Consider the following 18728-nt stretch of genomic DNA (forward strand, 5'->3'; position numbering starts at 1 on the left):
CAGACAGAAAGGTCTAAAAAAAATCCAGGTCTCACCTTGCCACTCCACCATAATCCAAGCCTTCTTCTCCTCGAAATTTCACCATCAGCCTCTTTTTCAAGTCTTTTGGCCTCATCTTCATTATCTGACGGTAGGACTCCTATATAGATTACAAAGAAGACAGTTCTTTCCTTTCCATGGTTAGAAGTCTATTATAAACCACTAGAACTATATAGGTTGCCATTTGAGTCAAGATTTCCCCAGTATAATGCATTACAGTATTTCATGGCTGGTGTCAATGTGAACTCCAATAACATCCCTCCAGTATTACTGTTAAATAGGAGAAGATACATGGAGTCTGATTCTATAAATTCAGATGTGTTTTCTATGTTCAAATGCTCTTAATGTTATCCATTCCTAGAATAATAAGAGACTTCCCCAATTAAAGTAAATCTTTCCATGACTGAAAAACACAAGCAATAATGTCAATGATAGAGATGGACTGGAAATACAACTAGGATTTCACTAAGAAAAATTGGTTAGATTTTAACAAATTAATCTGAAAGTGTCATATTCAATTCTTGACAGCTTGTAATTTTAGCTAAAGAGACTTTTGCTGCAAAGTCTACAGAAAGAAAAAAAGGTTTCAGTGAGACTTGTCTGACAAGCTGCACAAGCATGGAAACACCAGCAAAGACTTCTCTCTGTATGGCACATTCTGAAAACGTTTTCATAACATCACAACCTTATATTCAACATTTGAACCTCAGCAGTTAACGTTTTCCTCAATGTTATTCCCTTATATTTTCATACCATGCTGCACTACATTTAAAAAACTCTGTCGGTGTTGAGTTGCATGACAGCTTCTGGCCTACCCTCCCCATACTCCTAAAGGAAGGGGGGGGGGGAAGAATACCCCAAACAAGCTAGGGCTCTACTCACAAACTGAAACTCAGAGTTAAGAAGGTAATAGGATAGGTCTGCTACCCAGACAGAAAGTTAAACAAAAACAGACAGATAATTCAATATGCTCTGAGCTGGTACTTCAGCTGCACTTCTCTAGCTACAAATTTCAGTCAGAAAAATAATCCTGCAATTTTGTAGTCCAAGCTTATGTTTTACGGCAGCTTTATCTCCTTAGCCATGTCTACTTCAGTGCCTATCCTAGGATGAATCAGATTCACTGTAACCAAAGAGCAATTTTACATAAGAACTAACAACAGCATTTGACTCATCTCACCAGTGATGCACAAACCTACATACCTCAAATATTTCTTCTCTGGAGACTTCAATGCGGCAGTGACCAGCTTGTGGTTGCTGAAGTGAGAGTTCATGTCTAAGGACTTTTAATTTCTGTACTAAGTCTCTTTCATATCTTTGTGCAGGCAACTCCTCACCATCTTCTAATGACCCCTCATTTGGGACTGGCAAAGGCTGGCTTGGTTCTTTTAGTTGGCATTGATGGCTTTGGAAAAAAATGATGTAAAACATTTACTCTAAAAGCACAGCCGTAGAAAATGTGGCATAATGTGATGGTCATGGCAATGAAAGAACTAGTTAGCCTCCCTTTTCATTAATACTGAAATGAAGCAGAAAGTGGATTGAGCAGGGTAATTACTGCAGCCTGGCTGCCTTTTATTGGAGGCTGTAACAAATCAGGATACGTACAAAAGCGGAGATAACTCAACTATTCCAAATTCAGTGGTTCATGATGATGATATTCATTAAGAAGTTCTGAAAGGCAATATTATTCACTGTTGTACAACGCTTATATTGACTGCTGACTGAACAGTGATGAAAAATGTCATTGACTTCTCCAACATTGAGACCACTTTAAGAGCTATGACATTCCATAACAAAACTGTTTGCATAAGAGCTTTATAAATGAAACAGCTTAAGACTACATTCTCATTGCATTTTACTTGTGCTCCATGCAAGTAAAACAAGTAGCACCAAAATGAGGTAGTAAATACTGTATCTATTGTTAGGCTTAAAAAAATATACTGGTCTCAAAGAGTTACAGCATTATATCTAAATTTACTGACTATGGACAAAGAAAAAGCTAAGCTATTTTTAAAAGATACACCTCTACCCCGATATAACGTGACCCGATATAACACGAATTCGGATATAACGCGGTAAAGTAGTGCTCCGGGAAGGGGGGGGGGGGTGGCTGCGCGCACCAGTGGATCAAAGCAAGTTCAATATAACGCGGTTTCACCTATAATGTGGTAAGATTTTTTGGCTCCCGAGGACAGCGTTATATCGGGGTAGAGGTGTACTTCAAACCACAGGAGCCTAAAATTAAAAGATGAATTCTCTACTGTGAGAAGTTCTTACTTCATGATGTGATGTAATCTTGGGTCTGTGAACTGTGTGGTTCTGTTATTGTGATCTACAAAATATATTCTTCCAGATACTGTACTTCTCACTTCCCAACCCGGTGGCAGAGGTCCGAGTTCATCGCAATTCACACTGTTAAGGTCTCTAGAGAGAGGAGAAGGAAAAAAGTTAGAAAGTATTGGTAACTAAAAGAAAAACAAATTACTCTGAAAATAAGATTAGTAAACTTGGAGTTTATGAAGGCGAGGGGAGATTGGCCCCCATCTTACATGGCATTCAGTTTTATTCGTTATGCAAGAAACCCAGATATTCAAATAGGAGAGATAGATCTGAAAACCAGGAATACTATAAACACCTTGGAGTGATAGCAGAAAGCAAATTAGACATGAGTTTGCAATACAATATGGCAGCAAAAAAAGGTCAGTGTTGACAGTGTAGTTTTGGGCTACACATTTAGATGCACATCATCACAGAGCAGTGAGATAATAGACCCTATTTGCAACTGCATGTGGAAAATTGCATTAATTTCTGAACATCTCGTTAACACAAAGAATGAGAAATTGGAAGGAGTTCGGAGTACAGCAATAAAAGTGATTAGGAGCCAGAGGGTTAGAACTGAAGAATAATTGAGAACTAAATATGGATACTTGGTTAAGCAATTAAATGGGGAATATTTTCAAATGGCGTAAACACCATGCAGGGATTTCTCATGGGAAGATGACAAATCAGGATATGTACAAAAGCGGAGATAACTCAACTATTCCTTTAAACACTAAAAGGGGCTTCTTCCCAAAAAAACTACAGCATTCATAAACTTAAGACTATAAATTGCAGTGTTCAAAAACCCAGACCATTAAAAACTGAGGTGGCTGACTATTCCCACTATCTTTTTGAAACTGTTAGTGATAAAAATAGGCACAGGCAGGCAAGAAGCTCTCTCACTTCTAATTAGCAAGTTCCTGATTCTAACCATATGATTAATAATTTCAGTAGAACTCATTTACTCAGGGAGGCATTGTTGACAACATTTTCCTTTTCATTCTAGGTAATCTCAAATGTAATTTTTTACAAGTGCTATTGAAGACAGTACACTTACTTACAGGTAACATTTCAATTCTATTGACATGATGTATTACACATGCAGAATTGCAAAGGCAGAGGACTCCAGCATCCTAAGTATAGGAAAATACTAGTAGGGGCAAAAAAGGGATGGAGTCATTGAAGATTATTATTTAGATAGCAAAGTTGTTCTCATTAATAAGGAAGTGAAAAATGCACTAGACAGCTGCTATGATGCACATTTTATCAGCATTCAAGATGTTGCCTGACAGATATTCTGAATGGGAATATTCTTAAATCTAGCTATACATTATGAACATAAGTCAGTGGGTTGTGAGGCTATAAGGAAAGCACATTTTATATACCCTAGCTTCCTTAGTGCAGGATAAAGCAGGGAACAGGCCTTCATCGGGTTTTTCTAAAGGATTTCTGTTATGGCTATGTGTTTAGATCAGCTGTGCATCTGAAACCGTAGTTTAGTGATCTGATCGCATCCAATTTTTAGTGTACATTTGTGCTAAATGGCAAGGACAAGATTATGAAGTCTTGTTTCAAAACAGGTAAAGAAAGAGAGAACAACCTTTGCTAAAAAATAAGACAAATGTTATTGTCACTAGTAAGACACTGTGACCTGTTTACTTAAACTGTTGTTCTTGAAAGCCTGTCTCTGCACTCTGCTTCCTCTATCCAGTATCTTGCATTACTCCAGTTAGTTATGTTGTCTGCACAGTGACTAGAAAGTTGCAGACTTTCATAGTTTCACTTTCCAGGTTTTGGGGCACAGACAGCCTATAGGAAGATTATGGAAAAGCAAATCCCCTCAGGGAAACTAGCCAGCGATGGATGTATAGTCACAAGAGACTGGATTAGCACAGGCTAATTCTTTAAAGAGGCTTTATCAAATTAATTTTGTGGATGATTCATATTTTCCCAGCTGCAATTTGTTGGTCTGAAATAAAGAGACTTTTAAATAGTTCTTTAAAAGTAATTTTTCAAGCCCCTAGAGTGTAGAATTGGCAAAATATTTCTGCTTCAATTGCACAAAAAGTGAGAAATACTATGATTGAAGACATCAACCAACCATTCAGGAGTCAGAAGTTATCAGTAGCTTAAAGCCAGCAGAATTTAGCTTTTCTCAGTTGAGCACTCAAACGGTTCTCAGTCTCAGAAACATTTTAGGTCAGATTCAACAAAGCAATTTGCAACTTTATTAAAAGGATCAAGTCAAATCAATGTTTTATCAATGTGACTTCAGTAAGGGTTACATGATGTTTTTACTTGATTTAAAAGTCGCAGGTAGCTAATTTTTAATTAATAAGTAAGTAACCTGAGGGGATTGAATTAAAGTCAATAAAGAAATCTACGATGATTCCTTATTCTGCTGTCTCTCAGAGTAGGAACCACTTCATATCATCAGCACTTAATGATTCAGCTGACTGCCATAAGATGAAAATAACTGACTTTGTATAGCTAGGAATACATACCTTGGTATCCTGGGGTCATGCCACGTACTAACTCCAGTCTGTGTGTGCAAAAAATAAACCTGTCCCTGTACCGTTGTCCTTTGTTCTACATAAAGGAGGGAAAATATTCCTTAATTATTCTAAATTATAAATTCTTAAAAATCTATAAGCAGTTTCTTAAAGCTATAAGCATGTTCTTTTACAACAGAATCAGGGAGAGAACAGATTACTTGAGCCATCCAGTCTGCTCTCTCTCACTTTGGATTCAATAGTATGTTCCACTATCCAACTGTTCTTAATATTTCTAATATCTTAAGTTCAGATTACGATGCCTTGAACTAATTCTCTTCTTTTCTATTGTGGTGATTATTATTACTATTTTAAAATAAACTAGATAACTGCCTCACTCCCAAATCTGGTGTCATCTTTTTTCCTAGATAAGATTTAATTCTCCCTCTCATCTTATCCTCTGATTCTTGTTTCTTTGTTGCCTTTATATTTTCCTATAGTTTTTCTAGCTCTTTTCTAAACCATGGGCCTCAATCCTGCACAAAATATGCCATAGGGAAAGCAAAATAGCACTACTACTCTAGTTTAAAAGTGTTTTAAATGCACTCGCCATGCATAAACATTCAAATTTAGCATTAGCTTTTCTGCAACAGCATCACACCACAAACTCATGTTTAGTTTACTATCAGCACTAGGTGTCTCTTGCAGTAGCTGTTTTCTAAAGCAGCCATTCTTCAGTTTATATCTGTACTGCTTATCTCGTGTCCCTAAATACAGACCGTTACAGATATACAGATATTGCCTGTACTAACAAGTAAAGCATGTATTTGATACTAAACTTAAGGAAATTTAGATACAACGCTCTCTAATAGACTTCAGCAAATGTACAGTTCCGGAAACTCTTACCATAACCTTCAGGTAGGTCAGGTGACTGATGACCATGTGGTCTATTCTGAGGTGTTTGTACATGACCTCTGACTTCGGGGTTTCGAAGTCGCTGTGCCTGAAGCCTCTGATCTTGACTAGGAGATTCCACAAACCTACAATTTCCTCCACCAGCAGCACCAGTACTATCTGTATATGGTGCTGGTTCCTCCATAAAACAGCTGAGTGGCCTTCCAGGTCCAGAATCTTCATAAACCGTTCTGAAAGCAGGGATGCTCACAAAATTAACACAATAAAGGCTTGTATACAAAGGGCTAATTTTCTTCCTCTCCATTATTTGATTTGAATGAACTGCAACTTCTATGACACACACTATACCCTACCTTTTTTATATATATATTATATATATATATATATATATATACACACACACACACACATACACACACATATACACATATACACACATATATACACACACACAGAATTCAATATATGTTTATGTGTATGCGCACACATGTATGTATAAATATATAATTAAACTGTGTGATTAGCAATACAGACAAATTTATAAAGAAATGGTCTGGAAATACATCGTATCTATCTCAGGACCATTTCTTAATTAATTTGGCTGAATTACTATTCACAAGAATTCCAGATTTTATTCTTCATAAGCGTAATACATAGCATGAACAAAAATACAAAAATACCATGAATGGAATTAAGTGAAACTAAATACTCAGCAGAATTATCAGATGTGACACTTACCCTTCGTTTTCCAACAGCCCTCTACAATCTACCACAGAACCTCCTGAGCCTATTCTGTCCCGTGTCTGTAAACTGACTGAAATAGAAAGAGGAAAATTGTAGACAAATCCTGCCATTCCAAGAATGCATTTTATCATCAATAGTTCACATCTGCACTACTAAATATTTTATTAAGTGTTTTTGATTAAAAAAGGGATAGTATTTCCCAAATGCAAACTACTAGCATCACAGCTCCAAAAGCTAGGCTGTCTCTTCCCTATGAATAATCCAAGCTAGCATTTACTTTGTTATAAATATGGACTTTTTTATTTATCAGCATTCACAAAGGTTCTAAATCTCTTCTGTGAGTACTGAGTCAAGGATGCCCTGAACTAGAACTTTATTTACCACTAGATGTCACCACAATGGAGAATTAAAATTTTTGCCAATTACATATTCCCTCCTTCAGTGAAGAGGAGTCAGGAAAAAATACAATCAAATCCCCTTTGTCTTTAAGTTGAAGGCATACTTCAAAATATTTTAAAAACACAGAGTAAAATTTGGGCTAAATGCTCCAAACAGAGCAAGAGAAAAAAAAAAAAAAGGTCTAATCAATTGTTAAGTACCCCAAGTCATACATCACCAGCTCACACTATGAGATGGCTAGGCAGGCACACTACTGCAATGTCAAAACAACAATTCACTGTCAGGTGGTGTTCTCAGGAAAGTGCCTTAAAAATGGTGTTCTGCAAAGTGTTTATATCCCAATATCTTCCTTTAGAGTTGATAGTACCACTGAATTCCTGTTATATATCACCTTGGCCCTACATGTACAATTTGTTTTCCATGGAGAAAGTTTACCCTAAGTAGCTGTATTAGAACCACCACCAAAATCCTCCATTCCTACTTATTCATACCAATTACCCTTACAATTACCAGTTGGAAGAAAGCAATTTAGATAAGGATTAAACAAATTTCAAATGATCTAACTTAGTCCTTGTTCATTTACAGTAACCAGGACATTTAATTAATATTAGTACAAGGAACACAAAAGGGGATTGAAGCAATAAGTGACTTCAGGAAATGATGTTTGCTAAAAAAAAAATCTTTCAAAGTTTTTCCCTTTTAGCATCCATCTGACTCTTGTTTTAATCCAAGGAGTTGTAAGTTTGAACTATAACTGCTTCTTTTTATACAGACAGGAATGTTCTTACCCACTATTTGGCCTCGTACTGCATCAGTATCTGTGGGGTTTAATTTGCATAGATCCAAACGCTGGTCTGCAAACGAACAATTAAAAAAAACTCAACCCAAGCAAATATTGAACTGAAGATAAAAAAGTTAATATTCACAACTCAAATATATAGCAAGGATTTTTGCAAAATACATTTTTTAAGATGTATGTAAAAAAAAAAATATACTAACATCCAGTATCTTTTAGTCTGCTGATGGCATTGGAAAGGAGACGGACACACCCCAGGAAGCCAGCTCCCTGTTTCTTGTGTATTTTCTTGTGATTCCATACACTGATGGTTATAGAATCTGTTTTCCCAACATATCTAGAAAAATATATATTTAGAAGAGATTAATTCAAGCTTGTTCTTATTATTCTACAGTATTTTCACTTTGCTCCACGCAGATTGAATTCTTATATATTTTAGTAATGCGGCTTGATCATAAATACAGAAACACTTAATCTTGCTATGGCATTAATTAGAGTGCTGTAACTTTGCACAGCATGTTAACGTTACAGCATTGGTTAATTACAGACAACCTCATAAACACACATGAATTCCAAACTTATTTCTTTTAGATCTGTGTTTATTATTCTGAAAACATTTTAAATCACTGCAACAAGGAGAATGTTTGGAAATAACTTTGATGCAGGAATCTAGCCAAGCTCGAGTCAAAGCTTTCATGCTGTGTTTGAAACACCTAGATGCTTTAAAATCATGCCTAAATAATTATTTGTTAAAAAGTGTCCATAAAGAAAAAGAAAACCCTTCAAAAACATTTGAAGAACTGCAAGTGATTGTAAAGTCAAGCTTCCTCAGGAAGTGTGGCTCTTCTTGCTAACAGATGGGGAAAAAGGTGGCTTGCTTATCCTTGTGTTTTACTTTCCAGATAGAATCATGCAATGGTTTTACAGAATAAGTAACTCACAGATCATAATGCTGGTTCCACTTGGGGTCTAATGTGTTCTTCACAGTGTCAGTTGAATGGCACTGACCTGATCCGTCTACTACTATTTTTGCAAATGGATCAGGAAGTCCTATGGAAGGAATGTGGGGGAGAGAAAAGGTACAATTAGAATCACAGTGCCAAATTAATAATTGAATACACACACACACACTTATTAATTACACTTACACACACATTTTTAATGCATCAGAAACTGAAAGAAAAAAAACTATCACAAGTTTCAGCAAGCTACCTTTCTGTAATTTTATATAGGACCAATAAAGTGATGACCATAATTTGACCTTTGTACTATTTTTTTGTTGGTTCAGTTTTCCTTTTTTATCCCAATTCTGCCATGAGCTTTTAACATTCTTGTAAGGAAAAATTTACAGTTATCCTAAAATTCTTTTTGTAACTTAAATACAGTTTCCATTCCTAGGATCAGATTTTTTTTTATGACAGATTTGCTTAACATAATTCTAACCTGTAGCAAATTTTGAAATTCTTTAGGGGAAAAAACATTAAATACTGCTTAAGTTAAAACAGTATTTCATTTAAACAAATACCTTCATTAGTATCTATGCATTTCTATGCACTCTTTGGTATGATGTTTAGGCTCCAGCACTTGTATGGTATTTTATAACCTCAGAGTGCTTTACAAACATAACTGTTACCACCTCTTTTGAGATCAGTATTATGCCTCTTTTACATAGACACAGAGGTAAGTGACATCAGTGGTAGAGTCAGGACTAGAATTATTGTGTCCCCACCCCCACCCCCACCCCCACCCCCCGGTCTTGTATTTAGGCTGCCTGTCTACATTATATAGTAATATGAACCTAAATAGTAACCCAATGCTACTGGCAAACGTGGAAGTTATCCCTAACTCTCTCTCACAAAGAAACAGACATGCATAGAAGTTAGGACAATAACAATGTATAGTTTAAAAATACAAGTGTGAGAACAATACCATAAAGCTGTTTATACAGTATTAGAAATCTGTCAGTTATACTTACTGAAGAAATCTTTTTTTGCAAGATTCTTGGCACATAATACTGCAAAACAAAAATATCAGATTAATATATCTAAAAACCTTTTATAAAAATATCTTCAACATCCATAATGATTAGACACTAAAAATTTTCTCACTCTTGATCTTTTTATACAGATCAAGTTATATATCAACACTGCTTTTTTTGCACTCAAAATTTGGAATCAGTATAGTCTCTGCATGCACTCATGTATGGAGGGAGTTGAATTAATATCCTACTGCATTTACACTCCTATCTCAATGCTGACCACATACCAAGAAAAATAAAATAAAATAAAAGGAAACTTGGTCTTTATGAACTTTTGGCATGAATTGTTTAATATGACAAAGACCAAATTCAGTATCTTTCAAAGTGTGCCAGTTTTGCTGAACTTCCCAATGCAGAAAGCGCTCTCTGTATTTTATATTTACATACACAAAAGTGACTTCTCTTGCCTCAGGTCCACCCATTCAGTTTGTTGGTCATAGCTTTTCAAGCAGTTGTTATTGTACTGTATTGTACCAGTAACTTTTTTTAGAAGTTTTGCACCTACCCTCCTACTGAACCCCAGCTTACTCTACCTCAATCTGCCAGCAAATTCCACTCTTGTAGGCAAAGGTATTTTTACATATAATAAAATAAGATAAAAGAGGAAGAAAAAAAAAGCACACACTGCAATAGCGCTCAAGGGGTCTCCAATGCAATATCTTTTTGCCCTAGATATAAGACAAGACCCCATCCAAGGGAACAAAGCCAAAAAAGCATCCAATTATCCATGACCTTCTTGAAGATCCACAAATCAGACATTATTTGCCTCTCCCCAATTCTACAGAAAAGGATAGCAGAGTATGCAGAAATGAAGGAAGTAAATGAAGGGAAGACTTTGGAGTCTTGAACAGAAGAGGACCTTATAGAAGTGGAGATAGTCAGACCAATCTTAATTCTACAGTTCAATAGGACCTTTTCAGTATCCAGTCTAAATTCAAAGGAGTTGTCCAATATTCATTAAACTTCTATATCAGGATAGGAAGCATAACCACTGACTGTCAAATATTAACTTTAATATCTTCAAGATATTTAAGTGTTACTTAAGGTGTGTGTGAGAAAGAAAGTAGGCTAGCTATACCAGTGTTCAATTTATGTATCACTAACCACTTGTTGAGAAGGTCCCCTCTATATCAGGATGAGACTTCTGGACACAAGTAGCAGGATGCTTGTATAATGCTTATGCCATCACTCTGCCTATCAACATCTCTCCTCATCTCTTTCCCACCCTGCAGCTAACGAGTTCCCATTCTACATAAAATCAGCACTAGGAATGTGGGGTCAGACACAGGCACCTTCACCTTGGCTAAGCTAGACTTGGGAGGTAGTTGTAACAAGAGTGTGGGAAAAACAATCTTGGCACACCTCTGCTGAGACCCTTTCAGCTTCCTGGGAGCAGCTCTGCGCTGGGAGCAATGCCACCAGCATCTGCCTTCAGCTAGGAAGTGGAGTAAGAGGCTGTCAAAGAGCACATGTGATCAAAAACAACACTGCATTAAATTCATAAATGTATAACCAAATGCAACTGTCCAGACTAGCTTGCTATTCAACCTGAATGAACTGCAAAAATAAACCATTCATTTTTACATCCTTTGTAGCAACAGGTAAAGAATTTTTTTTAAATACAATTATCATAACAGTGTCTCTTTAAATTGGGTGCTAGATCACAGGAATCTTCTTCCATAACTTTTTTTCCCCCCACTGACCAAAAAATGAAAAATCTGCAGGTCTGTGAAGTATTGTACTCGAAAGAATACTGATGACACAATTTGAAATAAAATAGGATTACAGAATCCGAGTCAGTTACTACATGAGCACTTACAGAGCAAAATTTAATTTTCTTCTACTGCTGGGGTTGATTTGAGAAAAAAGGAGGAAACAAACAGAAAAAAGTGAATATGGGAAAAATTAGAGTCAGAAATGTTAGACTGTTAGTTGAAATTTCTAATTTAAAAAAATCCCTTTAAAGTATGGAATTGTTCAGCCTCTCACCCCACTTCTCACCATCAATATGAAAGCTTATTGGAGAAGTTAAAGCCCTACACTCAATCTCATTGTTAAATTAATATTTTCAGACTGACCCAAGTTTTGTGGTGTTTTCTTACAGCTACCTTCTCCAGAGCTTCTGAATAAAAGCCACTGCAGTTCCTGACTACTGGAAAATTAGATTCCCTGTTTAATGTTTTATCTTTGCCACTGGCTTTTGGTCTACTGTAGTAGAGTATTACTGCCAATTTTAGTACTGCAGTCTGTAAAACCCTCAATTTTAGATAAAGCTATTATTCACTCTAGTAACACAAAAATCCTGCCCCAAAACCGTCAGTTCTCCAAAAACACCTTTATGAAGCAGTCTCAGCAGCCAGCATCCCTGAGCTGTGCCCCTGGCTTCATTCCACTATTTGCGCACTAAAGTCACTGAAGCAAAAATGCTTTTAACTGCCCTATCAATGGTTCACTTAAAAAAACCCCTCAGCTTTCTAAAACCAGGTAAACAAACAGGGGACAAAGGCACTTGATAGGGGACTGCAACAGGAAGTGGTACTGGTGATTGAGGAGAAGGCTTTCCTCCTCCAGGCTGTGTTTATGCCGGACTTTTTCTTAAAGTGCACTACCACCAGTGAAACTCTTCTGGCAGGGTGCACGATGGTAGACTAGCCATTGGCATTGTACTGCCAGAGTGCTATATACCACTTGTAAACAAATATCTCACTGCATTTGCTGCAAAAATATTGGGGGTGTTCACCCTGGCATGCTGGTCATTTACATTATGCCTTCCAAATAGCTTCCCCTCATCTTGTTTCAACAAAAAGAATGAGGAGTACTTGTGGCACGTTACAGACTAACAAATTTATTTGGGCATAAGCTTTCGTGGGCTAAAACCCACTTCATCGGATGCATGCAGTGGAAAATACAGCAAGAAGATATATATACACACACGGAGAACATGAAAAATGGGTGTTGCCATAACAACTATAACAAGACTACTCAATTAAGGTGGGCTATTATCAGCAGGAGAAAAAAAACGTTTGTAGTGATAATCAGGATGGCCCATTTCCAACAGTTGACAAGAAGGTGTGAGTAACAATAGGGGAAAAATTAGCAAGGGGAAATAGTTTTTACTTTGTGTAATGACCCATCCACTTCCAGTCTTTATTCAAGCCTAATTTAATGGTGTCCAGTTTGCAAATTAATTCCAATTCTGCAGTTTCTCGTTGGAGTCTGTTTTTGAAGTTCTTTTGTTGGAGAATTGCGACTTTTAGGTCTGTAATTGAGTGACCAGGGAGGTTGAAGTGTTCTCCGAATGGTTTTTGAATGTTATAATTCTTGACGTCTGATTTGTGTCCATTTATTCTTTTGCATAGAGACTGTCCGCTTTGGCCAATGTACATGGCAGAGGGGCATTGCTGGCACATGATGGCATATATCACATTGATAGATGTGCAGGTGAACGAGCCTCTGATCGTGTGGCTGATGTAATTAGGTCCTATGATGGTGTCCCTTGAATAGATATGTAGACAGAGTTGGCAATGGGCTTTGTTGCAAGGCTTTGTTCCTGGGTCAGTGTTTTTGTTGTGTGGTGTGTGGTTGCTGGTGAGTATTTGCTTCAGATTGGGGGGCTGTTTGTAAACGAGGACTGCCTGTCTCACAAAATCTGAGAGAGTGAGGGATCGTCCTTCAGGATAGGCTGTAAATCCTGGATGATGCGCTGGAGAGGTTTTAGTTGGGGGCTGAGGTGACAGCTAGAGGCGTTCTGTTACTTTCTTTGTTGGGCCTGTCCTGGAGTAGGTGACTTCTGGGTATTTTTCTGGCTCCATCAATCTGTTTCTTCACTTCAGCAGGTGGGTATTGTAGTTTTAAGAATACTTGATAGAGATCTTGTAGGTGTTTGTCTCTGTCTAAGGGACTGGAGCAGATGCAGTTGAATCTTAGAGCTTGGCTGCGGGAAGTGGCGCGGGCCGAGGGATGTGCTGGCCGCCGCTTCCCACCACCCCCATTGGCCTGGAGCGGCGAACCACAGCCAGTGGGAGCCGCAATCGGCCGAACCTGCGGACGTGGCAGGTAACAAACCAGCGCTAACCCCAAGGTTGCCGACCCCTGCTCTACGCAAAAGAATAAATGGACACAAATCAGACGTCAAGAATTATAACATTCAAAAACCAGTTGGAGAACACTTCAACCTCCCTGGTCACTCAGTTACAGACCTAAAAGTCGCAATTCTCAAACAAAAAAACTTCAAAAAACGGACTCCAATGAGAAACTGCAGAATTGGAATTAATTTGAAAACTGGACACCATTAAATTAGGCTTGAATATTGTTAGTCTCTAAGGTGCCACAAGTACTCCTTGTTCTTTTTGCTGATACAGAGTAACACAGCTACCACTCTGAAACTTGTTTCAACAGGATATAGTTTTCTTCACTTTCTGTCCCGAACTGTTGCATAGAATTGAGGAGCATTTTTAAATGACTGCTGCATTCCATCCCAAAGGTAACCTTTACATCTAGACTGTAATATTTTATTAATGTTTTGTGGAACTACCTGCCAATTCTAGTAGTGGATTCAAAGATCACATGAGCCAGATTTGTAAAGCACTTCTGTGGAACCATATTTGGCAGAAGGTATGGAAAATGTCTTTTCCTCAGCTTCAGTGCTCATCCTGGGTATGTCTTTACTGCAGAGTTAACTCAAGTTATCTATTCAAGTTACTACTCTTTAATTGGTTGAGCTCAAGTGGGAGTGGCCCCAGTGAGAAATAATACTCGAGCTTCTGTGTCCACACTGGTGTTATACTTAGGGCTTCTATTCTTTGGGGGCTTATTTCTTGCAATTTGAGTTTTATGTAGATGCCAAAAAATAGGGTTTTTAGGCCTCTCTTTTGTATATATTGTAATGAGTAATCTCACTGTAATGTTCCTTCATGCGTTTTTAACCTAGTGCTATTTCAAACAGCATTATGTTAAAGCACACTATGGAACCTGTAGCGTGCCCCAGAAGGGTCTACATAAGCCAAATAGTGTGCAATACGTTAACATACCGGGGGTGTTTTATCGATATGTCAGTTTATACTGAAAAATCAGAAGACCCACTTATAATCTCTTGCGTGGCTCTAAGTTATCTGGGGGCACATACCACAGTTCTTAGCATTGCAGTAGGCAGAGATACTCTGAACTCTTTGCCACTGAATTGTAGGAGAACTTGTCGGTCCTTTCTGGGCACGTGGAAGGAATTGTGGGAAGATACTGCAGGACTAGATGCACACCAGAGCATCTAGTCCAGGGGTCTCAAACTCAAATGACCACGAGGGCCACATGAGGACTAGTGCATTGACCCGAGGGCCGCATCACTGACACCCTCCCTCGCTGCCTCTGGCCCTGTCCCCACTCCATCCCTTCCATTAGGCCCCGTCCCATCCCATTCCAACCCCTTCCCCGCCCCATTCCAACCCCTTCCCCGAAGTCCCCACCCCACCACTGCCCCCAGGGGGTGCAGAAAGGGTGCAGCGACAGGGGCTCAAGGCAGGGAGTTGAGGTGCAGGAGGTGTGCAAGGTGCAGCAGGGGGCTCAGGGCAGGGGGTTGGGGTGCAGGAGGGGTGCGGGATGTGACAGGGGCTCAAGGCAAGGGGTTGAGGTGCAGGAGGGGTTCAGGGTGCGAGCTCTAACCCAGCGCTGCTTATCTAGAGTGGCTCTCGGGTGGCAGCAGCGCGCACCGGGGCCAGGGCAGGCTCCCTGCCTGCCTGCCGTGGCCCCTGGCCCCGCGCTGCTCTGTTCCAGGAAGCAGGTGGAACCCTGTGCCTGCAGCCCCTGGGGGAGGGGGAGGGGCTCAGGGTTCCATGCATTGCTCTTGCTGCTCCTCCAGGCACCTCCCACAAAGCTCCCATTGGCTGTGGTTCCCTGTTCCCAGCCAATGGGAGCTGCAGGGGGCGGTGCCTGGAAGGAGGCAATGCAGGAGCCCTCTGCCTCCTTCCCCCTCCCCCCAGCCTGAAGGGGCGTGCTGCCAGCTGCTTCAGAGAGTGGCGCGGGGCTCACAGCGCCACAGGGGGCAATCCCAGGGGTAGGCAGAGGGGCGGGGAGGGGGCATGGGGAGCTTGGTGGGCCACATGCAAGAGCCCCACGGGCCGCGTGTTTGAGACCCCTGATCTAGACTACAGAGTGGTTGTGTTAGAAATTGACACGTTGTGTTCACTTGAGTTTTAAGTTATACCCCTTCCCAGGCCAGCCAATTTGAGTTAAAAGGAGCACTGCATTCAAGTCAGGGCTTTTTGTGTGTGGATGGGATTCTAATTAGGAGCAACACTTAAATTACTTGAGTTAACTTTGCAGTGAAGACAAGTCCTCTGAGAATGATCAGCTCTTCCTGTACAGAAAGAGGGGCGGTCTCATTGTAAGAGGTCTGCAGAGCTATGTTTTGGTCACCTTTGTGCTTTCATCAGGTATTATAGTTGATTATCTTTGTTTGTATAAATTCACTTTCAATTACTGCATTCCAAGAGGTGTTTAACTCTCCGCTTTCTCAGTCAGAGGCATTAATCCAGATTGGTGGACATAAGGGTGCAAAAAAGATTTTGACTTGAAAATATTTACACATCTGACACCAGTCTTGACTTTCCCTCCCTAATCATAGGTAAAGTTAGTTAACACAGAATAGGAACTTTAACAGGTCATTTCTATTAAAAGCATTAAAGATTTTAGGGCTCAAGTTTTTTTTTAATTCTTATTTATAAAGGTCTACTTTGAAAGTTTCCTTATGGGAAGAGAGTAAAAGTGGAAAACAGGAAGTCCTAGATGCAAAATAACTGATATATTGTAATGAATGTTACTGCATACCACACAAGGACATCCGGCTGCAATGTAGTTTACATTTAGATGTGGTCTACATTACAAACTTATGGTATAACTACTTTGTTTAGGGAGCGTGGAAAACCTACTACCCTGAGCAACAGAGTTAGCACGGTCTATGTCAGAATTTCAGTTGGTATATGTTGATGGGAGGGCTTTTCCCGTCAACACAGCTACCCCATTTTGGGGAAGCGGAATACCTACACCAATGGGAGAAACTCTCCCATTGGCATAGGTAGCATCTTCACTAAGTGCTACAGCAGCACTATGTGTAGACAAGCCCTCAGTGTATCTGAGATCAGGTCTACACTATAAGCTTTTGCTGGCATAGCTATGTTGGTCAGGGGCAGAGCGACCAGACAGAAAACGTGAAAAATCGGAATGGGGGGGAGGGGGAGTAGGGGCCTATTTAAGAAAAAGACCCCAAAATTGGGACTGTCCCAATAAAATCGGGACATCTGGTCACCCTAGTCAGGGGTCAGACAAGGTATGAGCTCTGACCAACATAACTGCATCAACAAAAGCCCCTAGTGTACACAGTTATACTGGCAAAACTGTGCTTTTGCCGGTACATGCTCCATCCACACTAGGAGCACTTTGCCAGTACAGCTATATCAGCAAAACGCCTAATGTAGACTGGCCCAAGACACAGAAATTATAATAATAATAGTAATACCTCCACTAGTGCCTCCAGAGTTCACATGGTATGCAACTTGCAAACAAAGGAATCAGTGGCGACCTATTTATGAAGGAGAATTTTTTTGGCACTACTATGCAACAGTGCAACCGAATGCTATACTATTTATAAGTTCTGTCTTAAGGGCTATTTTCCAAATTGCTGTTTTTCTACCCCTAAAAAAGGCAGTTTAAAAATAACTACAAACAGCCGTGTGTTCTGTTATTCAAAGCTAAAATGCAGAAGGGAAAAAGAACAAGTTTTCTGAGAGGGCAGCATAAAAGGTCAAAGTATTTTAAGTGTTAAAAATTAGACAGCAGCAGCCCAACACATGCGGCATTAAATCCCACAGTACAGTGGCACAAGATTAAAAACCTTAGATGAATCTGTTAAATGAAATCCCTTCTCATCCAAATGGTTCAGTGTATTTTCTGTGGAAAATATTCTGAATATCACCAGCAACCCTCCCTATACTGCCTCTGAGAATGATTCTTCTTGCTGTTCCTATTCTGTGTGCATGCCCTTGAGAGAGACTTCAGGGCAGACAAATGTGTTTTGATTTCCCACCACTAGGCAACACATGAAGAAATCTACGTGTGTTTTTTTCCAGGTTGGCAATCATTTATGTTTGATGGGGTATGGAAGGAGAAATAGTTTAATAGAAAATGAATATTGCTGAAGGCACCACGTGTATAAAAACAGAGTTTCTAAGACTAACCACATCACTTTACCAAAATACACCATTATATATGCAATTTGAAGTTAAATTGTTACCACAAAACCCAAGGCATCCATTCTATTCTCCTCTTCCTTTATTTTTGTTTTTTTATTTTGATCATCATTTTAAGTGAAAATCTGAATTTTTTTTTTTTTAATTCAGAGTCAACTTTGCACTTCAGATTCTGAAAGATTTCAGAGGGTTGTGTGTATTTAACTTTTCAAAAATCAAATACTTGGGTCTCTGATATTTAAAACTCAGAGAACAGAGGCAAACTGAAAACCTGTACAGATGTCCATGCAATAACTCATCAGAATATTTTGCAAACATCACATAACTGACCTGCATTAATGATAGAGAATAGTATTATAATGCCGACACAGTTTGCTAGTCAGCAAAGAACAGGCTTCAGTGGAAATACAAACTATATCCTGCCATTTCACTTCACCTTAACTAAAACTAGAACTCAACTGCGCTACAGGACTGAATCAATACATTATCCTTTACATTCTTATGAAGTTTTCTCTTAATTAACTGCCAAAGGAAGAGTTACTAGATTTAAGATACATAGGTCTTTTTATGCAGCCCTTTTATGTGGGCTGCAGTAGGGTTCAAAGTATGGTTTTTTTTTTTTCTGGGTTGAAACTCACTACATAGCCATCTACAAACAGTAGGCACCTCTGAAGAGAGATTCAAAACACACACCAGAAGCGAGTGTGAGCATTTTTATTAAGCAATAGCTAGCAATTAAAAGTGCA

At 39.0% G+C, this 18728-nt stretch overlaps 1 protein-coding gene across 2 annotated transcripts in view; it reads right to left on the bottom strand.

Annotated features, from left to right (window-relative positions):
* The window catches only part of SMURF1 (SMAD specific E3 ubiquitin protein ligase 1), a 63159-nt gene that overhangs the window by 16957 nt on the left and 27474 nt on the right, over positions 1-18728 (bottom strand). For both annotated transcript variants that reach the window (XM_054041853.1, XM_054041852.1), the window contains exons 2-11: positions 9683-9721; positions 8649-8757; positions 7911-8044; positions 7700-7765; positions 6507-6582; positions 5760-5998; positions 4866-4950; positions 2320-2466; positions 1243-1444; positions 36-139 (exon numbers count right to left, since the gene is read on the bottom strand). In XM_054041853.1, coding sequence (XP_053897828.1) covers positions 36-139; positions 1243-1444; positions 2320-2466; positions 4866-4950; positions 5760-5998; positions 6507-6582; positions 7700-7765; positions 7911-8044; positions 8649-8757; positions 9683-9721 — 1201 coding nt within the window. The remainder of the gene's footprint in view (positions 1-35; positions 140-1242; positions 1445-2319; positions 2467-4865; positions 4951-5759; positions 5999-6506; positions 6583-7699; positions 7766-7910; positions 8045-8648; positions 8758-9682; positions 9722-18728) is intronic.

Source organism: Malaclemys terrapin, chromosome 10 (assembly GCF_027887155.1).
Source record: "Malaclemys terrapin pileata isolate rMalTer1 chromosome 10, rMalTer1.hap1, whole genome shotgun sequence".
Lineage (NCBI taxonomy): Eukaryota > Metazoa > Chordata > Testudines > Emydidae > Malaclemys > Malaclemys terrapin.